This window comes from Pristis pectinata, chromosome 29, assembly GCF_009764475.1.
Source record: "Pristis pectinata isolate sPriPec2 chromosome 29, sPriPec2.1.pri, whole genome shotgun sequence".
Lineage (NCBI taxonomy): Eukaryota > Metazoa > Chordata > Chondrichthyes > Rhinopristiformes > Pristidae > Pristis > Pristis pectinata.
In genome coordinates, this window is record NC_067433.1 from 14,031,012 (window position 1) to 14,057,720 (window position 26,709).

The 26,709-nt window shown below is 40.4% G+C and overlaps 1 protein-coding gene across 2 annotated transcripts in view; it reads right to left on the reverse strand.

The window, feature by feature from the left end:
* The window catches only part of LOC127584252 (rho GTPase-activating protein 25-like), a 53,221-nt gene that overhangs the window by 7,002 nt on the left and 19,510 nt on the right, over window positions 1-26,709 (reverse strand). The window contains exons 4-9 of one of the 2 annotated variants that reach the window (XM_052040902.1): window positions 22,267-22,392; window positions 13,127-13,334; window positions 10,374-10,506; window positions 4,683-4,756; window positions 3,551-3,672; window positions 1,575-1,759 (exon numbers count right to left, since the gene is read on the reverse strand). In XM_052040902.1, the coding sequence (XP_051896862.1) occupies window positions 1,575-1,759; window positions 3,551-3,672; window positions 4,683-4,756; window positions 10,374-10,506; window positions 13,127-13,334; window positions 22,267-22,392 (848 nt within the window). Of the gene's footprint in view, window positions 1-1,574; window positions 1,760-3,550; window positions 3,673-4,682; window positions 4,757-10,373; window positions 10,507-13,126; window positions 13,335-22,266; window positions 22,396-26,709 lie in introns of both variants that reach the window. The other variant, XM_052040901.1, reaches the window with a different exon arrangement.

Genomic DNA, 26,709 nt, shown 5'->3' on the forward strand with positions numbered 1-26,709 from the left:
GTTCTGTCACTGGGATCATTGGCCTGGATTATGTCCCCAAGCTCCTGGAGCAGGACTCAAACCCATGACTTCTGAATTGAAGGCGAGAGTGTTCCCACTGAGCCATAAAAAACACCCCTTAATATGAAATCCAATTATCACCTTGATAGGATTCACAAGATGCACACTGACTGAATTCACAAATATATTGGGAGCAATGGTATTGGAAAGCACTGCTGATATGTGAGTGGAAAGATTACAACCAGTCACCGAGTTGGTCTGACCCGGCCTACTTTTTGGCATTCACTCATTTTTGTCTTTCTGTCAATTTTCTAGACCACACTGACCATAAATGGCTCACATTCAATGCTGAGTACAATTAAGTTAGTTTCCCTAACCAGGGACAAGTTACATTGCTTTAGAGCCTACAAGAGGGAGCTATCAACCAATGTTTTTTACTGCTAATTGGAGTTGGGGTGAAATTCAGCTGGCAGTGGAAAAATTGATGACCACACCACATTCTTCCTGCGTGAGTCCAGGCAGAGAATGTTGGTGGGCTACTCAAGTCAATAAGGCAAGAAGATTATGTAGCACCTATTCTCAATCAACGTTCACCTGTGTGAACCAAACACGCAGCCACTGATAGTGACTGAGGGGCTTGCTCTCCCTGATCACAGTACTCGTCTCTTGCCCTTCAACCCTCTAGAAGTACTGCTTTCTTTGTCCACTTTCTTTGCCCAACAAATGGGGGCCTTGCCTTCAGCAATCTAGGCATCAGGTTTTGGAATTCTCTTCGAAATTCTCAGCCTCGCCATCTCTCTGCAAGATGTTTCTTAAAACCTATGTAGTGTAGCGGTTAGCGTAACGCTTTACAGCGCCAGCAACCTGGGTTCAATTCCGGCAGCTGTCTGTAAGGAGTTTGTACGTTCTCCCCGTGTCTGCATGGGTTTCCTCTGGGTGCTCCGGTTTCCTCCCACATTCCAAAGACATACGGGTTAGGAAGTTGTGAGCATGCTGTGTTGGCACCGGAAGCCTGGTAACACTTGCGGGCTGCCCCCAGAACACTCTACACAAAAGATGCATTTCACTGTGTGTATCCATGTACATGCGACTAATAAAGAAATCTTATCCTATCTTATCTTTTGACCAAGTCTCCAGTAAATGTCAAATTTTGGCTGAGTTTCCTCCTGTGGAGTACATTGGAACATTTTAGAGTCATAGAATAATACAGCATGGAAACAGGCCCTTCGGCCCAACTCATCCATGCTGACCATGGTGCTCACCAAGCTAGTCCCATTTGCCCACGTTTGGCCCGTATCACTCTAAACCCTTCCTATCCATGTACTTATCCAAATGTCTTTTAAATGTGATTATGGTACCTGCCTCAACCATTTTCTGTGGCAGTTTATTCCATACACACACCACCCTCTGCGTGAAGAAGTTGCCCCTCAGGTCCCGTTTGCTAGATTAAAATCGCTAACTATATGCTATTTGTTGACAAAGAATTTGGTGTGACCATGTTGAGCTTCTGATGATGATTCAGAATGATTATTATGAGTTGGTTATTGATTCAGATCTTTCTTAGACAGTTGTACCCCATAAGCACTGGTTGCTGATCCTGTCTGAAACTCTGAGGCACCCCAGCCGACCATGCTTCGCTGAATGGAAGCTTTCTTGCTGTCTGACTTCAAAGGGGAAGGTGGTTTATCCTTATGTTTTGGGAACAATTCATCATGGTTGCTGATCATCACAGTCATCAGTTTCTGAATCTGCGGTGCTCCTGTCTCAAAAAAAATAGAAGATTAAGTCATTTCTCTGCTGAGTTTTATACTTCTAAAATTTATGCTTTTCATTAGGCAAAACTAAGAACCAAAGTAGTAATATACTTATGACTATCAGAAGCCAAATAAAAACTTCAGATTAAATGATATGCAGGATTAAGCCAATCTACCAGTGGTGAACACATGACGGCAAGAAGTACAAGGCTGCAGACAATAAAGGCATATTTTGGAAAGATCACTATAATTATTCAACTTCACTTTGTTCCATAACCATTAATACCTTTGCCCAACAAAATCTATCCATCCCAGATTTCAAATTCACTTCTGACTCCCAGATTTCCATTAACCTATGCCTGAATTAGTGGTTCCTGGCACCACTACTAGATGGCTGGCCCAAATTTAGTCCCTCTTGCTTTGGAGAGCCCTACCAGAAAAATAGCTTCTCACCATCTTAAGGCACCTCAATTAACTTCTCTTTAATCATCTAGCTCAAGGGAATAAATCTGATCTGTTTCTGTCTTCAAAATTCAATCCTTCTTAGCTCTACCATCATCCTAGTGAAATCCACTCAAACAAGTTAATAATGGGGTTGGACAACTTGGAAAATTTAGGAGTTTGTAACCAGAAGAGTTGGATCTTATACACCATTCAACGTCGAGGTAATGACTGCTAAATAAAACTTGATTCACCGTTTCTTACAGGCTTCATTATCTCTATTCTCAGCTGACTCTAACTCCAGTGCAGGTCCATGATCTGGTTAAACTCCTGCATTTTAGCCCAAGTGACCATTCTTCATGTGTGATGACAAACATGTTAACTCCCAGTGGAATATTCTACTGAGGAATCACCACCAAATCCAATTCTACCATCACTCACCATCCACACTCTATTCAGATCACAAAACAGGAGTGGGTAATCCCAGTTAACAAGTGCATGTCTGAGAAAATCTCACCCTTGCTTTCAAATTCTTCCATGGTCTGTACCCTCCTTATGCTGTTCCACCCCCTAAAACCCTCTCAGATCTCAACAGAGAGCTAGTTGTGGCCTCCTGAACATCCCTAGCTTTAATCACACCATCCATGGCACCAAATTTCTTCCCTAAACCTTTCCGCCCCTCTGTCCTATCTCTTCTCCTTTAAGCAGTTCCTTAAAATGGCCAAGCTTTTAGTCATCAGTTCTACTGCTTCCTTGGGACAGTGCATAATTTTTGTTTGGTAGTGCTTGTTTGAAGTACCTGAGCTTGTTTTGTCTCGCTAAAAGTGCTTTATAAATTCAAATTGTTGGTGTTATCATATCGGGGCTTATTTCCAGAACCTGGGGTTAGAAATCTTTCCTCAGTCACATATCTTGAATGTGTAACAAAAGTGGCATGTGTTTGTTATACTTCACTTTCAAACTTTGATTCCTTTTGAGTTGTTGGAACAAAATTTTGGAAGTGGATTACAAAGTACAAAACACTACTATATCATGCACTTGAAGGATGAGACTGAGGAATGATCTATTCCCAGCCATCTACCAATAACACCAGTCAGCTGGTGGAATGTACAATTTCGTTTAAAGCTATTGCAACTTCCCTTTCTCTCCGCGGTAAAATGCTCGATCCTCTTCCACCATTTTTCATTAAACTATTGGTATGATCAGACTTTGAGCAGGTCGGGGTCATCCCCTGTCCATCTGCAGTGCCATGCATCCCAATGTTGCTTAAACAAGAGCATTTTTGAGTTATTATTAACTACCTCAAACTGTAGAATTGATAAGAGGCTAGAGTTTCACTTAAGACCCTGACTTGCCTCTCATGATGGCCACAGGATCCTCAGTCTTGGGACGGAAGAGATTCACGCCGATAACAGTGGCCAAGTTGTCCACACCCATTTTGTTCATGGCTGAGTGCAACTGGACTTCATGGAGAAACCTGAGCAAGAAAGAGAGCAGAAATTTTGTTTGTCACATTGTTATAGATTTGGGTCAAATTATCAAAGTTACTTTGTAGAGAAGAAGAACTCCAATGTCAAATATGTACTGTTCCATTTCATCCAGGCCATTTAGTCTATCTAGCCTGAGCCAGTTCTTTCAAAGACATAAAGGAGAAAAATATTATTAAATATTTTTCCATTTCCCTTTTGAAGGCAACTTTTAAATCTGTTTTCACCACCGAATTATGCAATGCCTTGCAAATCTTAAACATTCATTGCATGAAAAAGAATCCTCCTGAGGCCTCCAGTGCTTTTGTTGATTATGTAAATGTGTTCTCTGGTTAAAATTCTGACTCCTGTCGTCTCCATTACATATGTACCATATCCCACACAGATATGTGAAAGGAGAACTTAATCCTTGATTGGCTGAAATGAAAATGCCAGGATGAGTATATCCAAAGGCTGGTACTCATGACTGCATTTAGCTCTAGCAACCTAAAACAGATTATTCCTGCGCATTAATAAACCAATCAGTAATCACTCCCATTTTAAACTGAAGCCTCCAATGAACATGCAACAGATGAACAGAGAATATCAGAAATACTTAGTAGGCCAGGCAGTGCTTGTGGATTGGCTTTTTAATAAGAACTCAATGAATCTGTTTAACATTGAGTTCTGATGAAAGGTCACTGACTGAAATGTGAACTCTGTCACTCTCTCTGCAGACACAATCTGAGATGGTTAGTATTTTCAGGATTTTATGTCTTTATTTTTCAATCCTATATCCCATATTCCTCTATTTCCAAACTAATGGCCCTCTATCCCAACCCCACATGCTCCTTTCCCAATCTAGCTCCAGTTCCATATCCCTCTGCAATTTATATCCATTAATTTCCATGGCTCTTTATTAAACAACTGTATCTAGAGTCCACTTTCTAATATCCACTGCAACAAAGTGTGCAAACGTTGAAAAGGATGGGTGGTAAAGTTTTCTGGTGGGCCGGCATACCTGCAGATGTAACTGAGCAGGTTGTAGTTTGCCTGCGGCAACAATGATATCTGTTTCGTCAGTTCTTGTTGCCCCTGTCAAGAAAAGGTGACAAGTCTTAGCATTGATCATGATCAGACTAGGTTGTCGAAAAATACATTATGCTTCTTTTACTCAAACCGCTGGTTATCGAAGAAATATTTAAAAACCTGAAAAATAAATTTCGGTAGTAGTCTACAGGAAACTACTGGACAGAACCTTTACCACCAATACAGAAATGTCTGCATAGAGATAAAACTGAATTGCACAATCACTTGAAAGCTTTATCACTTCATCAAATATTAAACCTAGTACACCTCTGAGAAAATAATCATTTCATATAATTTTGAAATAACCAAGAATTACAATGGAAAGTGCCAAAGAAACAAAATGGTTAGGTTTTCCTTGATAATATGGATATTAACCAGAGTACAGGTGCTATGTTTTGTTAGATAATTGTATATTGTCATCAAGGCATCACAGTTTGCAAATCCATTTACCTGTGAGGCTCCTTGCATTAAAGTAAATGTATTTGGGCTTGCCAGTCCTTTCATGCTCTCTAACCTGCCTCTGTTTACTCTGCCCATGGGACTTGATTTATTCTCTACGTTTTTCACCCCACCTGTTGTACCTCAGTTTTGTGTGATGATGCTCTAAGGAAGTATGGTAAAGCTCCAGTAATCTGGCACAATCTGGTCTTTGGTGCTGAACGAGCAGATTTTCTGTACTGTCGGATATTATTCCTATTAATACTCCAACCACTTTTAATTCACTTTTTTTTAAAAATGTTGCTCAGTAGAATAATAAATTTAATAAGTTTTAAGGGAGTGTTAGAAAGAGAACTAGATGAATTTAAAAAAAGTGTGGGAACCAGAGGTCCAATACTGGTATTGCTTTATTGTGAAAGGCAGCAAGGGAACTGGGACTCCAATGAGTGGAACGGGAACATGGGAATCAGCAACCAGTGAGCCTGATGCTGAACCATCAGGATTTCCCAATACACAGAGAGAAGATTATTAGAGTATAATGTACCTGTTTGTGCAGTGTATGCTGTGGTTTGGTTGATAGCCTTCATGTCTTTGAGACTGGAGGTTCTGGGTCTAATGATTTGAGTGCAAAAAAAGTCTGGGCTGAACAGCAAGGGAATGCTGCACTCCTAATGCTGCCCTCTTTTGAATATGTTACATTGAAACCTCATCTGTTCTCAGGTGGATGTATACGTTTCAAGGCACCATGTTGAACAACTGGAAGGAGACCAAGATCCTTGCAGGGAGGTTTGCTCATGCTTCTCGGGAAGGTTTAAACTAATTTGGCCGGCGGTTGGGTAGCTTTGTAGCAGTACGGCAGGTGGGGTAAAAAATGTACAGAATAAATCAAGTCTGGTGGGCAAAGCAGACAGAGGCAGGTCAGAGAGCATGAGAGGAAGGCAAACCCAAATGCATTTACTTTAATGCAAGGAGCCTCACAGGTAAATCAGATGAGCTTAAAGCGTGGATCAGCACTTGGAATTATGATGCTATTGCAATGATAGAAATCTGATTGAGGAAAGGGCAGGACTTAATGTTCTGGGGTTGTTCAGAGGGGAATGCAAAAGAGGAGGGGGGAGTCACATGACTGATATGGGAGATCATAATGGCAGCACTTAGAGAGGATATCTGGAGGGATCCTTCTGTGGGGCCTTACGGGTAGAATTTAGGAATAAGAGAGGGGCAATCGCTTTTATGCGATAGGCCTCCAAATAGTCAGCAGGAATCAGAGGAACAGATACGTAAGCAAATCAGCAAAAGGTTATGGGACTGGGCGATTTTAACTTCCCCAATATTGGCCGGGATTGCCATAGTGCACGAGGCTTAGACAGGGTGGAATTTGTTAAGTGCGTCTAAGAAAGTTCTTTGACACAACATATCAGAAAGTCCTTCTAGAGACGGGGCGGTACTCGACTTCAGGGAATGAAGCTGGGCAGGTGCTGGAACACTGGGAACAGTGACAAAAACTTTGTAAGTTTCAAGACAGTTAATGGAAAGGAATGAAGTTGGTCCCCAAGTTAAGATCTTAAATTGGCAAGGCATAGAAGGATACGAGCCTACTGTGGGCAAATGGGATTAGATAGTAGATAGGCAAAAAGGTCAGCATGGATGAGATGGGCTGAAGGGTCCATTTCTATGCTGTACCACTCTATAACTGCAGACAAGTTATCCCTGGGCCCTGACCAATATTTATCCCTCACTCAAAATTGCTGAAAAGCAGATTATCAGTGGTTTCACAATGCTGTCACTGGGAGCTTGATGTGTGCAAATTGACTCTTGCATTTCTTACATTAAAGCACGAATGCTGGCCTTGTCAGTGATGCCCAGATCCCCCCAGAAAAAAAACAAATAAAAACTTTAGAGGTATTTCATTGGCTGAAAACCCCTTTGGGATGTTGTGAAAATTCCTGAAGAAATTTGAAGAAATGTGAAAGAAGCCATTTAAATAAAAAAATTGTTAACAGATAAAAGGAATGGGATATGTTTACCCTGGCTTACTGCCAATCTGCACAATGGTTTATTCCATTTGGTCAATAATCAGGGATGTCACCTTCAATTTAAAGAGGACTTTGGAGTTTGGAAAACGAAAAGGATCCATAGATAGTGGAAATCGCTAAAAGGATACCAGAAGTGAGAGTTTACATTAATGCTAAAAACCTCTTCAGAAATTGAAGGCTTTTTTTCCATTCTTGTGATAGTCTTGTTTTCAAAATTATTAATTCTTCTGTGCTGCAAGTCATAAAAGAATTAGCACCAGAAGGGAAAAAGGATGTCTTTCCCATTCAGGCTGGAACAATCCCAAGAAATTTCCAGTTGCTTTTGGACCAGACGAGAGCTTTGTTGGTGAACAGAGAATGTCATTATCCCACAGGCAACCTCGCATCAGGGAGCCTTATCAGATCATAGGAGGTAAATGAGACCACTTGATTCCAAAGTGCTGTCATTTAATCATACTGTGTGATTTTTTTTCTTAAAGATAGGTTTCAATTCTGATTGCTTGCATTGTGATTATTTAGTATTTCACCATGTCTTACTCGCTGGAGTTCAGAAGAATGGGGAGCTTTCACTTGTCTTGTATAAGTTTTTGACTGGAATTGACATTTATAATCTTAAAATCACCTGTGAAAATTTCTCATTATTTTATAATTCAATTGACAATTATTTCTTCAGGCTAGAGGATTTCGAACTAGGAGTTATATTCTCAGAGTAAAAGGCTGGTGTTAAGGACTGAGGTGAGAAGAAGATTTGTTATGCAGATGATTGTGAAGTTTTGAAATGTATTATGGAGAATGTGTATCATTAGGGCTGTAGATGCTCAGTTCTTGACAGTGTTCAGATCTAATATGGATAAATCTCTTGGTGCTATAGAAATCAATGATGTGGGCATTGGGCAGGCCCAGAATCAACAGTGTACCTAATGAATGGCAGAGCAGCCTTGAGGGAACAAGTGACCAAGTTCTGCTATTTATTATGTTCTTCAATTGTTTGGCTTCTGAGAAGTTACAGAGCAAAGGTCTATTTGGAACATCTCACTGATACCAGAAATCTTCACATTGAACAGTGCATCCCATACCATTTTCCTTTGTTTTTCCCCAGACATTCTTATCCAATTACTATATGATATGTCCCTGCCCAAATATTTTATTAACCTGGTAGAAGCACTTCATCCAATTTATTGCTTTGCTCTTCTGGTACCTCATGTAACCAACTCCACCCAATGGAAAAATTGCTTATATCTAATAATTAATTTCGATAATTTTGAAAACTAGACCATCATTTTAATGAAATAAGCCTCTCCTTTATAACATTAATTCCTGCTGATTGATACTATTCCTGTTATCATTCTGAGGATTCATCACATCCTTCCCTTTAAATCAATTTTAAACTGTTAAGCGAAGCCATGTGCCCCCATGCCCACATTCTGAAAACTCTTCACAAATTTAATCCCACCCATTTTCCGTTCCCTCTTAAATTCATTCAAGTACATTAAATGTTCTGAATGGATTTTACTGCTTCTGCTGAACGTAGTTGGGTGTCTTGGGTGCACAAAATCCCCTAATCCTTTACTTATTTTTCTTATAGTTTTAAATTTATGATCTCTTTGTCATAATCAGTGGAAATAGCTTTTCTTTTACCCCTGTTGCTCTTCCCATGATTCAAACATAATTTTTCAAGATGTTAAGAGGAACTGAGTTCTTATCCAGCCTTGCTCTGCTAGTTGGAGAGTCTTGGACTGTGACAATGTCTGCTCGGGACAGAATCTAAAAGGTAGAGCCAAACCTTTCTGGAGTGAAACTAGGAAACACCCCGAAACTGAGAGGTTTCCAGAAATGATAGTTGATACAAGGTAAATTGTTAATTCTAAATATGGGATTTCTAGACTTTTGATTGTGAAAGACGTTCAGGGAAATGGCAAAAACATAATACACTGAGTTGAGTAATAGACCAGCCTTGTTTTGCTAAATGGAGGGATAAGACTGAGGGTCAATGCCTTCTCCCATAATCTTGTCTCCATCACTGTACTAAAAAATCCAATGGAAAATGTTAGGATAATTTTTAATACCCGGAGTATATGGAAATGTTTCCTCAAGTAGATTAGATGAATAATGTGAGTGTATTTGAGAGGAAATTAAATTAACACATGAAGGAGAAAAGTAAAGGGATATAGTGAAGAGGGTGGGGGAGGCTTGTTTGCATTCGTCAGCATAGACCAGATGGGCCAAATGGCCTGTTTCCCTGCGTATACTTGATTTCACTATTAGCCTATTTACATTCTTTGATTTAGAGGGAAACAGGAGAATATTTGTTGGCTCCCCATGTGACTAACTGAACAGAATAGAGCAATTGTACATAATCATTTAGATTATGGTAAAGAAGGCATATGGCATGCTTGCCTTCATTAGTCGAGCCATTGAGTTCAAGAGTCAGGAAGTTGTGCTGCAGATTTATAAAACTTTAATTAGGCCACATCTGGAGTATTGCAATCAGTTCTGGTCACCCCATTATAGGAAGGATGTGGAGGCTTTGGAGAGGGTGCAGGTTTACCAAGATGCTGCCTGGATTAGAGGGCATGTAGGGAGAGAGGTTGGACAAACTTGGGTTGTTCTCTCTGGAGCGGTGGAGACTGAGGGGAGATCTGATAGAGGTTTATAAGATTATGAGAGCCATAGATAGAATAGACAGCCAGTATCTTTTCCCCAGGGTTGAAATGTCTAATACCAGAGGGCATGCATTTAAGGTGATGGATAAGTTCAAAGGAGATGTGTGGGGCAAGTTTTTTTTTACATGGAGAGTGGTGGGTGCCTGGAATGCGCTGTCTGGGGTGGTGCTGGAGGCAGATACGATAGGGGCGTTCAAGAAGCTCTTAGATAGGCACATGAATGTGAAGGAAATGGTAGGATATTGACATTGTGTAGGCAGAAGGGATTAGTTTAGTTGGGAATTTTATTACTAATGTCCAATATTGTGGGCCGAAGGGCCTGTTCCTGTGCTGTACTGTCCTATGTTCTTAGCATGCCATCCTGTACAAAATGTACAGGTACAATTAATTTTTAGCTAATGAGGATAGCATATAGAATTCATGTTCTTCAATGTTAATAGAAAACAGCAAGATGGAGGATAAATTACAGGTAGACCAACAACACACCAACATCTTATCGCTCCCCATCATCTGACTGCACGCAAGGAAGTCTTCATATTGGGACCAAGGAACGACTGGTTCTGGGAGTTCTCTGAGGTATAGCTTGAACAAAGAAGCAACAGTGTGCACATCTGTATCCCTGGAAGAAAAGGAAAGTTTCAATATATGATGATTTAATGAAGCCTGCAGGAAGGATTTTAAAGAAATTATTCACAGATAATTTAGATAAATCAGGAGATAAAGACAGCTACGTAACTCATCACATATTCAGTGCCTGAGGGCATAAGCATTTTGCACAATTCAGGTTAAAGTCAGTCACCAGGCAAAATTGTAAATTAAGTGGTTATCATGTGGAGATTCCCTCATGGAAAATTCATTCAGGCCAGGATGGGCACCTGCCCTTAATGTTAGGTAATCGTTGGATGAAATCTGTCCATCCGTTTACATGTATTGTACTTGAAAATATAATTACATAGAACATACAACACAGCAAAGGCCACTTTGCCAATTGAGCCTAACCTTTTCACACCCATAGCTCCTTCTGTTCTTTCCCAAAGGATTCTTGTTACTTATCCAGTTCCCCCTTAAATCTGACTTTACTATTTGCTTCAACCACTTCCCATGGTTGTAAGTTGCACTATGAGTAAAGAAATTTTTTTCTGTGTTTCTTGTTTTATTTCTTGGTATCTTGTACTTGCACTACCCAACTTCTGCTGCCTCAAGGAACATATTAAATACATTTATTGTCACCTTCATCCTTCTCTTCCCAAGAGACACAGCCTGTTCATTCCTCCCCAATAGATGGAACCCCACAGTTTTGATATAATTTTCTTCAATGCTTCTTAAAACCTTGAATGTATGTAGCCATAATAGCACACCAAATTCCAAATGTGGCAAAATGAAGTTAAGCTGATTGAACATAACCTCTCACTTTTTCAACTTATATACCTAGCTATTGGTTCGATTTTGATTTTATTTTTATGATTCCTGCATTTGTGTTCCCAAATCCTTACTCCAGTTAGATCTTTGCTGTCCATAGTATGTGAACTTACTTTTCTTAAGTTATCCTTTGTGATGACGTGCAATGTGTTACCTGGGGTACTGCATAGAGATTTTACTGACAGACACACGTGCACATTGGAAGCAAAGGAAAGAAGGTTTACTAGATTGATTACTAGGATGAAGGATTGATATATGAAAAATCTGAGAGCTTGTTAGAGTTTAGAGGAATTGAAACATGTAAGATTCTGAGTGGCATTGACAGGATGGATGCTGAGAGGATGTTTCTCCTAACGGGGGTATCTAGAACTAGGGAGTATTACTTTAGAAAGGGGGTCACCCACTTCAGACAAAAATAAGGAGGAATTTCTTCTCTCAGAAGCTCATGATTTTTTTGAATTCTCTATCCCAGAGAGACAGTCACAGAATATATTCAAGGAAAAGATTCAGAATCAGAATCATGTTTATTATCACTGATTTATATGACATGACATTTGTTGGTTTTTGGAAAACAGTACAGTGCAAGACAGAAAAATTACCATAAATTACAAAATACAAGGGAACAATGGATATGGGAGACAGCAGGATACTGGTCAAAACCAAGACTGGATTAGCTCTGACTGAATCACAACTGGTTGAGGGGGTGGATTGGCCAGCTCCTGGTATTTGGAGATTTGGTATTTGGAGAATGATTAGCACCATCCATAGCTTTACGCAACTTCCTGATTTAACTTTAAGATGGATTGTTTAAAATGCTGACCTTGGGAGCCAGAGAACTGAGTCATAAACTACATTTTGTCTAAGATATTGTTTCTTTTCTGAACTAATTACAGGATGGGCATTCCAGGTGCAGAGCCCCAGAGGGTAATCTACTCAGATGACAAAAAGCCTGAGAAATTTTAACTCTATAATATGTACGCCATAACATTGGATCTAATTTTAACACTGTACATGAGTGAGCACATTTTATATCTTTTTTTATTATTTCTGTTGATTTCCGTTAACCTGATGACCTCAGTTGACAGGAGAGTGGAGAAGGAATGTAATCTGATGTTGTTGATTTACACCATTGCTGAAACATTAACTCCAGTGCCTGATGCAGAGTCAACAACCTCAAGGGTAATGGCTGAATAGTGTGACGATCATAAAAATTTAATGAACAGACGGAGACCATTCAGTCCACTTTGACCATACTGGCTGTAAATAGGCAACCTAGACTAATCGTTCTACCACCCTCAACAGCGGCAAGTTCCATTTTTCCTCTGCCTTTAATTTTTCTATCAAGCACCCTTTGTTGTTGATCTTTGTCCCCAGGGAACAAGTCTGCACCATTCATCCTACGTAGGCCTCTCATAATTTAGTACACCTTGATTAAATCTTCCATATTACAAGAAAATAATCTTAAATAAAATCCTTAAATAAAACAGCCTATCCCCACCAATGCCCTTGTTAAGCTCTTCCATACCCTTGGAGACACAAGAGACTGCAGGTGCTGGAATCAGGACCAAAAAAACAAACCTCTGGAGAATTAAATGGGTCAGACAGCATCTGTGAGGGGAAATTGCAGTCCAGATGAAGGATATCCATCCGAAACGTTAACTGTCCATTTCCTTTCACAGATACTACCTGACCTTCTGAGTTTCTCTAACAGTCTGGGTTTTTTTTTCTTCCATACCCTTGCTGAGTATTGTCACATCTTTTCTGAAATGTAATGGTTTTAATGGAAGAGTTTCCTCACAGTCGGTGTTTTAGTTGCATACCGGTTAAACGATGGCCTCTCTCCAGCATCAAAAGCATCCCTCAGTTCTTTTACCAAGTTGTCTTGCCCTGGCAAGCGAAAGATTCCTTCCTCCTTCAGTCCCTGCTCCCGCATGAAGTCTGCACACTTCTCGACGATGATGGGCACCAGGTGTTGGCCAAACTTTTGCTCATATGCCACTGTGTCTGTCAGACGCTGGCCAAAGACAGCTGAGAGAAGAGAAAGAATTAATGTAGATACTCTCCAACGCCCTTGGAGATCAAAGATCACAGAATCAGATTCCAGCGCCTTTACAGAGAGAGTAGTGGAATCCCAATGTGGAAATTTTCTTCTCATCTCTTGCAGGGAAGATGAGGTTACTGCCACTACTTTTGACAGCTGATAAGAGGAATTCCAAGGAAATTCCTGGCGTTACTGCAGATATGGTTGTTGGACTGTGAACAATGCATAAATGCTGTCTTCAATTGCAAATTGCAATAATAGTTTCATTACCATGAAACAATGACAGAATTTTATGTAGTCCTTGCACTCACATTTGACTGCAGTTGTACCAGTGATAAGCTAAAACCCAAAGGTCCTGCAAAATCTCAATGCATGTATAATGACAAGCACTTGAATGGATGTGGGACTTAGTTGAAGATCTTTAACACTGTTCATCGGTTATGTTGAGTTCAGTACAGCACCAAGCAAGGAGCTGCAAATCACAGAATCTCAGAGGGTAGAGTGAACCATCCCCATCTCATCTGTTCAATACACCATGTAACTTCTGCAGGCCGTTCCCACTGCCTTCAACAAACACAACCACAATCTACGTTTATGTAGCATTTTTTGATGCAGTGAAACAATCCAAACACTTTGCAGGAGGAATTAAAAAACTTAAACCAGAAAAGGGGACGTTGTGACAGATGGTGAAAAGCCTGTTCAGATCCAGGTTTAATATTAGAACAAGGGAGAGAAAGGAACAGAGGTTTGGAGAAGGAATTCCAGAATTTAGGAATTCCCCTGATAGTATGACCACCAATGACAGAATGATGAAAACCAAGGATGCTCCTGAAGCCAGAATTGGAGGGAAACAGAAATCATAGCAAAAGAAAGCACAAGTTCTGTTTATACAGTGTCTTTACTGCCAGGGCAAGAATAAGGCAAATGGGTACTGAGCAAGGTCTGGAGAGTACAGAGACAGATGGATCACAGAGATTGTTTGGAGGGAGCTATTAAGGAAACTATAGAGATTGAGAGAGGAGGAAATTCTAGAGAGTGGGATCAAGTGAATGAAGGATTATACAATCAATAAAGCAGGTGGGTGATATTGGGAGCAGAGAATAGAAGGTTGGAGCTTGATGTAGAGAAGACAAAGGTAGTGAAGAGATCTAGAGATGACAAGAGGAGTTTTAATTTAATGCAGCAATTGATGTGGGTGCTCTGGTCAGTGACAGAAAGGATGGTGAGAGTGGGCATGGGGTCACACTCCATAGTGTTTTGGACACAGTGGAATTTATAAAGTGCCAACAAGGAAGATGTGGAAGTTTTTGAATGGGTGCCTTTTTTGCTGAGCAGACCCAAGTCTTTTGACTGCATGGTTTCAGCAGAATACTCCACAGTTTGATTTCTTCAGTACTGCAGTTGTCAAATTCATTAAAACAAGCTGACAAACACATCTCTTAATGGTCAGTCCTTGGAAAGACCATGTTGCCTCAAACTGGTCTATTCATGGAGGGGCAGATCTTGTTGCTCCAGTTCCCTGTCTGGAATCATCACCTATGATCTTCCCCCACCTGTGCTTACATAGTTGAGATGTAGAGGACCAACCTCGCTAACTCGAAGCATCCCAGATTCCACTTGTACACCTCAGTGGCAATGGGACCTCTGGTGTGCTGTGAGGGACTCTTGCTCACAACATGCCAATGAGGGCCGATAAAGCCCCAGCCTTCAATTACTGGTTAGGAAGCTGTGAGTGATTTTCAATTCTATTTAGATGTCTCTGACATTTGGAGACATTTGTAACTATTAACAGAGTATATCGTTCAAAACAGAATTAAATTATTTTCTAAAAGGTTAAAAAGCAATAAAAGATAAAGTTAACAAGTACACAAATAATTAAAAACATTAAACCAAAAAAAAAAGGAACAGTAAGTTGGAGACACAAGAAACTGCAGATGTTGGAATTTAGAGGAACTCAGCGGGTCAGGCAGCATCTGTGAGGGGAAAGGATTGTTGACGTTTCAGGTTGAGACCCTTTACTTCCCAAAGCCCTGCAACCCTCAAACACTCAGGAATCTCAGCAAGACTAGTCTCTGCTGCTGGACTCCTTAGAAACGTGCAATGATGAACAAACCGACAATCCAGTGTTCCAAATCTGTCAGGAAGTCTGGGATTTCTGGGTATTGACAAGGTCTGTGTGAAAGTTGGGAATTACTGCCATTTAAAAGCCTAAGCACCAGTTCATTTTGAACAACCAGCATTAACCAGTGAGATCGTGATCATAAGCAAAGGTCAAAAGAGATCAGCTTATTTCACTCAGAAACACATGAGATGTCAATGGTATAAAATAACAGAAGTCCTTCTGCCTTTATACATGATTGGTTTAAAAAAAAATTGGTTTAACTTTAGTAACTATAAGCCCTTGTTACTGTTGTCAGGTCAAAGTATTTTTAAAAATGCAACAAACAGCAACCTGGAACAATGTCTGGTTATAACAACATGTAGCCTTATGACATTGTTACTGGATGAGCACTTGAAAAGCTTAGACTAATGATCGCATTCAAATTGTATCTTAACCAGCAGGGAACTAAAATGCAGTAATAAAAACAGAAAATGCTGGAAACACTAAGAAGGCCAGGCATCATGAAAGAGAAACAAAGTTAAAATTTCAGCTCCAAAACTCTTCATCAGAACTGGGAAAAAGAGAAAATAAGTTAGTTTTCATTACTGGAGAGGTGATGGAGGGATGGATAGAACTAAGGTAATATCTCTGATAGGTAAGACTAAATGAGTAAATAAAGCTATTGCAATTAGATTATGCTTCTTTGTCTGTTGTGTGTTGTTAATAGCAGGGTCATGCCTAACAGACAACTATAATAATGGAAAGAGAAAAACTGAGCCAAAAGATGGACGACTGTCAGAATTGGCCAATTCTGATACAGATAGAAAGAAAGCGCGGGTTACTTAAAATTGGGGAATTCCATGTTGAGTCCAGAAGGTTGCAACATGAGCAGATGGAAGATGAGGTGCTGTCCCTCAGTCTTGCTTTGGGCCTCGTTGCCACAGCGCAGGAGGCCTTGAGGCATTGAAAGGTCAGAGTGAGAGTGGGACAGGGAAATAATGTGGCAGGCAACCAGAAGATCAGGATCACTCCTGCGGACTGAATGCAGATATTCTGCAAAGCAAAACCCAGCCTGAGTTTGATTTCTCCAATATCGAGGAGACCACATTGTGAAAACTGAAAGCAGTAACATACAGTAGATTGGAAGAAACGCAAGTGAATTACTGCTCAACCTAGAAAGACATGGATGATGGGAAGGGAAGAGTTGAAAGGACAGGGGTGACATCTCCTTCCTCATTAACTTATTTGGTTTCCCTTTGTTCTACCTATTGCTCCCTAACCTTCTCTGCTACTGAAAACTGACTTGTTTTCTCTTTGTTTTGGACAAAGTGTTTCAGACCTGATACATTAACTCTGTTTTTCTTTCCACAGATGTTGCCTGCCCTGCTGAGTATATCCAGTGTGTTCTGTTTTTATTTCAGATTTCCAGCATCTGCAGTTTGCTTAATTTTCAACTTAAATTCAGATATTTGAATAAATTGGGAATAAAATGATAGTATCAGTAATGATAATCATGAAACTACCAGGCTATTGTAGAAACAGTTTTATTCACTTTAGGGAAGGAAATTTCTTGACTTCCTCAGTTTGGCCAATACGTGTCTCCAGGCACAACACGTGACTAACTGTTTACTGCTTTCTGAAATAACCTAGCGAGAAACTCTGTTCAAGGGTGTTCAGTGATGAGGCTGGTTTTGCTAGCATTGTCCACAGCACATGAATAAATAAAACATGGTCTGGTCATGAATTTACCTTGTGATCCATTTGGCAAACTTTTGGTACTCAATTTCGTGGCTTCTCATGAGATCCAGTTCAATAACAATGGTCTTTGATTGTAAAAGGAATTTTAGATAAGGCATGGCCTCAAGGAACTGATCTTCACTAGCAAGTTTTGAGTTACTGAGCTGCTTATAATGGCTTGAAGCAACAGACCATAAGAAATGGTTGACTTTGCAATTGTAAAGTACGGAAACAGGGTTCTCAGTAAAGTTCATGCTTGGTCTACCCCTGCCATCCTCAGTTTTGGTGATTAGAATTCTCAAGTGCAATGTTTTGTTTTTTGCAATTCATAGCCACAGTCCTTACAATAGAATGCAGCTCTCTCCTTACTTACATAAGAAGGATGGACGATTAACAACACTTGTTAGCAAAACACATATACCAGGAATGAATTAAAGACTTAAAGAATGAAAGAATTGTCAAGGCTACAAAGCGCTGGTAAACAGGATTAGTATTGATAGGACTTGATAGTCGGCACAGACATGGTTGGCTGAAGGCCCTGTTTCTGTGCTATATGACTCTATAACTGAGGTAAACACCATCGAGATCTTTAGATATTTGAAACAAATATATTAGACAACCTCCAAGATCTGCAGAAAATCGATCTGTCTTGCCATGAGCTGTTGGATGACTTCAGCATTTAAAAGTTGTATGACAAAGTAGTGCAGCACTGTGCTGGTTGATATGAGGTATCTGCATGCTTACCATCAGAGGAAACCAGAACTAAAGAAAGGAAGAGGGGGCAAGGGTTGTGTGTGCACCAGCAGCCCTGTAAATTAAGTATTTTGCAGAAGCTCTATTGATTCCTTCTGCATTTACAGCTCCACACCATGCCAGACTTCTAGTTCTGTTCCTGGAATTGAAGAGATAGCAGCTTTTTTAAATTGGTGCCTCTAATTCCTTGTAAATAATACCCTTCTGGAAATGCCTTCTGATAAGTTGGATTACTTGGAACTAAGGTTCAAGTCAGAAAGTTCTGAAATGTTAATGTGACCAAGGCCTAAAAATTCAAATGGGTGCGCTGGATAGCTGATGCAGCAGGATGCTGGTGATTATTTTAGCCCTGAACTTTCAGTGGTGCCTGAAGCCATCCCAGCCCTATTGATGGCAATTGCAAGTGTTAGCCCTGGACAAGTGACAATCAGCAAAAGGATGGAGATTGAAGCCTCCATCTGTGGGCCTTATTGGATTGTTGGGTGAAGGCCTAGGCTTTGGAGAGTCACCTTATAGGACCATTGGGGAATTGAGAACAGGAATGAGAACAGAGGGAGCTGAGGGTGGGGGTCATGGGTTGGGAGAGAGAACAAGGCCTCCAGCCACTGGGTCAGGGCTTTGTTGGGGTGGGCTCAGGACTGTCTAAGCCACAGAGTATCAGATCAGGGTCCTGTGAAGTTAAGAGTGACATCAGAGGGTTTAGGGGTGGAGGTGAGTTTAGTGCCATGTTCGTTGGGGTGGGGTGGGGTGGGGTGGGGGGGGGGGGAGCAGTTGAGAGTGAAAGGTGAATAAGGGACCAACCTTACAGGGGTCTCAAATTCTCCAATTATGTTACTACGACATGGCTATCTCAGGTAACTAGCGTAAGTATAACATTTAAAATATAACACCAAGTATTACCCAAAATGCTCCATGAGGAACTCAGCATGTGCAAGGGTAACTCACCCTGAGAAGTTTCCAGAGTGACGCAAAGTGACTTGTGTTTCTGGTTAAGTTCATGTTCAGTCACACAATCACAGTGTTTTATGATTGAATTTCTGGCCCAAATGTTTAAAGGGGCTTGTATCTCAGAACAGCATCCAGGAATAAATGGGCCAAAGTTGGTATAGCTTTAAGAGCAAATCATGTTGAAACGTGGATTCAAAATTCTCAAAATCATAAGAAAAAGGAGCAGGAGTAGATGATAGACTCTTGGCTGTTCAATAGGATCAAACCTGATTTGAGTTTCAGCTTCAACTCCATTTTTCTTCCTGATCACCATAACTATTGACTCCCTTGTAGAACAAAAATCCATCTGTCTCAGCCTTAGCTAGCACACTATTAATTAGCCTTTGGGTGTTGGCAACCAAATTGGTTCCCTCATCTTATGATAGACAATGTCATGGCAACTGTGGCAGATGTGTGAGCTGAACCATATTTCTGTTCTCAGTAAAAACAAAATGTGGTTACTTTCAATGCATGTGGGTGGAACTGTCTACCCTTTCTATTGCCTGGCTGGAATCACTAAATTGTATGAGGTTACAGGAAAGAACTCCTATTCCATGAGGTGGTGCCCAAGCATAGGATGGTGCTGTAGCAGGAGCTGGTTTATTGCTTGCCATAAGTGAGAAGGGAGTTCTGTGGCATACAGTTCTTCCAACCTTTGCTCAATATCAATATGGCAGTTCTTTCTCTCTGCTAACTAATATTTATGATTTAGTGCACATTAAAGACAGCAAAAGTCGTATCAGATGATTGATGAATGAACTATTAAAACAGTTTCCACAAATTAAGTGCCTTCTATTTAAGGGGAATGCGGAGTAATTAAGTTTCTAGCATGCATCCATAAATGTAAAGTACATTTCAAATATAAAGGGACATTACACGGTTAATGGCAGGACCCTTAACAGTGTTGATGTACAGAGGGATCTTGGGGTGAAAGTCCATAGCTCCCCAAAAGTGGCTGCACAGGTTGATAGGTTGGTAAAGAAGACACATGGCATGCATGCCACTATTAGTTGAAGCAGTGAGTTTAAGAGTCAGGAAGTTAAATTGCAGCTTTATAAAACTCTGGTTAGGCCGTATATGGAGTGCAGAAGAGGTTTACCAGGATGTTGCCAAGATTAGAGGGCATGTGTTATTGGGAGAGGTTGGACAAAGTTGGGCTGCCTTCTCTGGAGTGGCAGAAGCTGAGGCGAGACCTGGTAGAAGTTTATGAGAGGCATAGATAGCTGGCCAATATCTTTTTCCCAGGGTTGAAATGTCTAATATTAGAGGCCATACATTTAATGTGATGAGGGGCAAGTTCAAAGATTTGCGGGGCAAGTTTTTTTAACACAGGGAATGGTGGGTGCCCAGAACACACTGCCAGAGTTGGTAGTGGAGGCAAATACGACAGAGGCATTTAAAAAGCTCTTAGATAGGAACAAGAATGTGCAGAGTATGGAGGGATATGGACATTGTGTAGGCAGAAGGGATTCGTTTAGTTAGGCGTTTAATTAGTTCAGCTCAACATCAAGAGCCTGTTCCTGTGCTGTACTGTTCTATTCTATTCTATAAATGAATTAAAAGTTTGCAACAAACTTCAATGTGCGAGTTCCCACGTTCAGTGCTCCTCCAGCTGAAATTTGACAGATGAGGAACTGAGAGTTAATCCTTCCTGCAAGTTAAACAGCTCATAGGGCCACTGCAGTTGAGGTTCAAATGCGCCACAGAGAAGTGAGGGCTGAGCAAACTCTGTGTGAAGGATGCTTTGGTTTCTGTAGTTCAGAACAGAGCAAATCAAAGACTGGACCAACTGGTGATCAGCTATTGCACTGCGACGTGCCTGTTCTCTTTGAGGAATATACTCCCTGCTTCCCACTTTGATAGAAAGCATAGTTCCTTTATAAAAGCCGCCTGTGCACACCTGTCCTTTGAGGCCTATGCATCACAGATGTATTACACAGACGTATTGTCTTTCCTCATTCTTCTTTCCCTCCCTCAGATTTAAATGTGCAAAATGGAGTTGGGAATGAGGTTCAGGGAAGGCTGATGTGGGTTTAGAAGTGGATCTACAGAGGAAGAATGGTGTTAATATACAGCCAGTAGATATCTGAACACTGATCCAGCAAATCTGCTTCTGTAGATATATCTGGGACATTTTATTAATTGTGAACATTTTATTTATAAAAAAAATTCCATTTAATTTTTTTCTAATCCTGGCATGAAGGTTCTGAAGTGTCCAACACAACCCTGCCAGTGACTGAGAGATTTCACAGTGCATTATACATTTTCAAATATGTTGATCAGTAAGCTTAATCCAACCTTGCTCCCACTTGGTATCAATGATAGTGGTTTTGTAAGGTTATATGACACTGAAACAGACCTTTCGGCCCGCTGAATCTGTATTGACCATCGGCACCCTTTTGCACTAATCCTGTACTAATCTCATTTTATTCTCCAGACATTCCTATCAACCTCCTTCATTCTACCATTCACCTACACTTTACGGGCAATTTACAGAGGCCAGTTAAGCTCCAACCCACATGCCTTTGAGATGTGGGAGGAGACCAGAGCACATGGAGGAAACCCACGTGGTCACAGAAGGAATGTGCAAACTCCACTCAGAAAGCACTGGAGGTCAAGATTGATCCAAGGCCGCTGGAGTTGAGAGGTAACAGCTGCACCACTGCCTCCCAAAGAGATCACTTTCTAACGATCAGAAATGGGCATGTATTCTGAGTCCTACTACCCTGTCTAAGGTCAGCCACTGTTAAGTAGGTATCAGATCTTAATCACAAATGTGATTAAGATCTGATACCTTATCAAATCAGCATCAGTGGAGTGAATCGACTTTTACCTCAGGATACACTTAGCAATCAGATATTAGTAGTTTTGATAATATCAATGGTATGCATGGTATTTCTCTATCCCCTTTCAACTTAGGATGTCACCAAGTGCTTTACAACTTTTGAAGTGTAGTTACTAATGTAATGCAAAAAATCCAGCAGTCAAGTCATTAACAGTACAGAAGTGTACATATTGAAGTGTACAAACAGTACAAATAGAAGTGTTGGTAATAACCAGATGATGTTTTGCTGAGCATTAACCAAAACACTAGAGAGAGCTATCCTCTTCTACAAATAGTGCTTTGGGATCTTTCCACCTGAGAGAACATGATCTCAGCTTGAGGCTTCATCTGAAAGTCAGCACCATCAGCAGTGTAGCACCCCTTGTGCCAGTCAGGGAATATCAGTCTGTACGATTGTAGGACATATAAGATCATGGATCATGTGTGGAATATTTTTGTCATAATAAGAGTCCGTTATGAACAGAAATGAAGGAAAAATCTGAATCTAATATGTTACCTGCAGTGGATAGACTTCCCATTGCTCTTCGGATTGCTTTCACCCAGTCTTCCATCTCATTCTGTGAATTGGCCATCAACATATGCGAGTCCTGAACATTCCCTAGCCGATCTCGGTCACCGGAGCCTGCTGAAAAACACCAGATGGCAAGTGATTCCGGAAACATTGATTCATATTTTTAAATCCACACATTTGAACTTTGATATACCTTATGGTTACATATAGCCCAATGTTTGCCTTTTGATTACTTTCCAACAACAATTATCTGTATATATTACAAAAATAAAAGAGTGCAGATGCTCAGAATCTGAAATAAAATTGGAAGGTATTGGAAATACTCAGCAGGGCAGGCAGCATCTCCTCACACTGGTCAAGGAGTGAAACATAATGCAATACAATGTTTCAGGTCAAAATCTTTCATAATAGCTGTAATTGTATCTTTAATGTGGTAAAATATCACAAGACTCTTCAACCTGCCATAACCAAACAAAATTTAACACCAAAGCTACTTACTACAGACAGAAGAAAACCATTTAAGACTCCTTAGACAGCACCTTCCAAACCTATGACCTCTATCAGCTAGAAGAGCAAAGGCAGCAAAAGCACAGGAACACCACCACTTGGAAGCTGCCCTTCAAGCTACCATCCTGAATTGGATGTTGCCGTTCCATCACTGTCATTGGGTCACAATCCTGGAACTCCCTCCCTAACAGCATTGAGGTTAGACCCACACCTCAAGGACAGCTGTGGTTCAAGAAGGTAGTTCGCCATCACCTTCTCAAGGGCAGTTAGGGATGGGCAATTAAATGCTGGTTCAGCCAGTGAAGCCCACATCCCTTGAATGAATTATAAAGAAAAAAAAATCAGACCATCAGGTCCATTGACTATCTCCCTATTTCTCTGTAGTTTTACTACTTTATTTTCTCTTACATGCCTGTCAAATCTCCTTTACAATTCTTTTGTCACTAACCCACACCACGGGGTAATTTACAGTAACCAGGTTAACCTACCAGCACATCTTTGGGATAAGGAAGGAAAACAGAGTACCCAGCAGAAACCATGTGGTCATGGGGAGAACATGCAATCTCTACGAAGACAGTATCCAAGGATAGGATCAAACCCAGATCTCAGGAGCTGAAAGGGACTAGCTTCTGCATGAGCAAAGCATCTGGAGATATTAGGGTAGATGGCCAACTGCTTAGTCAAAGGGGTTTCCAACAGATTCATCAAGAAGAAAGAAGGCAGAGAGGTTTAGGGGAAGGAATTCTAGAGCTTAAGATCTCAGCAGCCAAAGTTACAATCAGCAATGGTGTAGTCATTAAATATTGAGATGATTAGTTGGTGGGGTACAGTCATCTGAGAGGGTTGTGGGGTACAAGGAATTTACTGAAGAAGATGTGGCACAATTGGGAGAATTGGAAAAAAATGAGAATTTTATAATTGAGCTGTTTCTTTGATTATATGATCACCTTCACACAGAGGATATATTTTTGGTCTTAATCAAACATAAGATAGAAGTTCATGAAAGATCTAAGGAATATTTATTTAAAGTCCTGATGACTTGGAAAATAGCTTTAAGTGATCAAACCCCATTACATTATCTTTCTCACCATCAAAATGCGCAGTGTTTGAGGAGAGGTCTACCACGTTGTGCCGAATGGAACTTACCATCATCTCATGTTAACTTCACTCATAGATACCACATCCTCTATGTTCAGAAATCAGTCTTGAGCTAGGGAAGTAGGTACCTAAGCATGGGTCTTTAGCCTTCTTGGTGTCTCAGATCTCAGAAATGCTTTCACAGAATGTTCGGTCTGATGAATAATTCCACCTACACATAGACTCAAGCCATCCAAACGCTGAGGTGTGAACCCCATTTGTCAACCCATACTGTTTTCTCACCCTAAGTCAAATGTTGATGCAATTCATCACAATTGTTTTCCTGCTGTTGATTGCTTCAACAAAACAATTAATAGATGACAGATGACATGCAAATGATAATCATGTCAGCAGTCAGAGCTGGAGCACACTGGTGGAGCCTACATTCACTGTGGTTGGGGCAAACCTTCACAAAATTCTCAAACATGAGGATGAATAATGAGAGAAATAGAAGTGTAGAAACTAAATGACCGAGAGGGAGAAAAAGTAGACAAGAATGGGGAGAGAGCAAAATTGCATTAAAATCCCCTGAAGCCCATGAAATGGAAATCATTCGGCTGCTTGTTGCTAAGTATCTGTTCCTGTTTTTAAGCATGACTCATTTTCAAGATTGAAAGCTTCCACCCTCAGTTTTAGAGAGTTCATTATAATCATTCTTAAACAAAGGGAGGGTCTTTTTTATTGGTTGGTTTGAGAGGCAGCTGTGCTTAATTCTGGTTAATCACTCTATCGGTGGTGCAGAGCTTGACAGCACATAGGAAGTATGTTCAAAAATGACTGGTGATTTGAAACCTCAGATGTAATACTTCATAACTTCCTCTGATGCAGACACAAAAATATATTTTTATTGTTCTTTACATTTCCATCATTTTCCTTCACGGTAGTATCTTGTGTATCTTTGCTGTAACTTTACAGCATCCAATATACTTTTGGCCAGAAGAGTAAACCAGGGTGCCAAAAACTGACATAAGATCTTCATTGTTGGCTCCAAGACTGCTAGACCTGTGTCTGATTCCAGTGGCCATGGGTTTAAAAATATAGTCAGTATTTTTGAACAATTTCCAATATATCTGCAACCACACAGTCAGAGGGAACAATTTGATAAATAAACCAATTTGCCATGTTTTACAAATCTGTTCTCTTTACTCATCCTAAATCCCAGCAATAGTCAAAATAAACACTTCTGGCCTTCATTACCAAGTATTTACAGCACAGAATCAGCTTAGCAAACTCATGCCTGTGTTTGTATATGGACACCTTAGCCCAGCAACATTTCCTTCTCTTCCTTTCTCCCTTACACACACATTCTGCTTCCTGAAATGCCTTGAAGCATTTTGCCTCAACTTGCGATACAAGCTCCACATTTCAACCATTTCCTGTGTAGATTTGACACTGAATTTCTGATTGGATTTATTAGAGATAATTTTACTTGTTACCCTGTGCTTGTATGTGGAAGCATTTTACTTAGATCTACCTGATTAATCCTTTCTTAAATATGAATGTCATCTCTTTTCTAGAGACTGTTTGATTTTTCCAATGGCCATAAATTCTAATTAGTGTTTCAAGCTTTTCAATAGTTGAAAGAGCAATTTATTCAAAATCTTTTAAATTCCAAACACATTCAACCTAAATCATATTTATACTTTCAGGCCAACACTCAATAGATGCCTCAATTGCTTTATCTATTATTAAAAAGTCCAATTAGATTGTTCATATGAAATGAAAGCCAATTCAATTTAGCAGCCTAGGTGAACGATAATCTTAAACAAAGGTTTATTTTGCAACAATAATTATCAGTCTAAGACAATTGCCAAAAACTGAAATGGGGAATTTGGAAGACAGTGGGTGAGAATGTGGAACTCACCAGTGCAGGGAGTGTGTTACGTAAATTGTAGAGATACATTTCAGACAAAGTTGGATAAACACACAAGGGAGAAGGGATTAGAGGGTTCTGCTGATAGAGTGAATTGAGGAAGGGTAGAAGGAAGCTTGAAGGGGAGAAGAAGTCCTAGCATGGATTGTATATTCAATATTTTTGCATATGAATATTATTTGATCAATAATGCACTAACGTAAAACAGTGGTTCAGATTCCCCTGCCCCCAGCACCTCTCCCCCCACAACCACCATCACCAGCCTCTGCATTCAGTGGATCATCCTGCAATATTTCCATTGCCTCCAATGTGATACCACAACCAGACATATCTTCCCCTCTCATCATCCAGAAGGACCATTCCATCTGTGACACTCTGATCCCACTTTCACCATTACCCACTCCCATTCCCCAGCACTTTTGAATGCATTTGGAGAAATGCCATTTTACCTGCTCCTGTCCTGTCACCCAGGAATCCAAAGCCTTGTATCAGTAATATACCTGTAAATTCTCTTCTTCCTCCTTTATTAACTTCCATATCTCCATTTAAGGGGATAGGTTAGCAACTAGGGTCCAAAACAGGTCCGCACTTGGAGTATTGTGTGCAGTTCTGGTTGTCACACTGTAGGAAAATGTGATTGCACCAGTGAGAGTGTGGGGAGATTCATCAGCTTGTTGCCTGGATTGGAGGACTTTAGTTATGAGGAGAGATTGAATTGGGTGGGCTTGTTTACCCTGGAACGAAGGAAGCTGAGGGGAGACCAGATTGAAATACACAAGGTTATGAGATACATAGATAGGGTAGATAGTCAAAATCTTTTTCCCATGGTAGGGATATTGAAAACAAGAGGGTATAGGTTTAAAGTGAGAGGAAGGAGTTTTAAAGGGGACCTGAGGGATAGGTCTTTACAC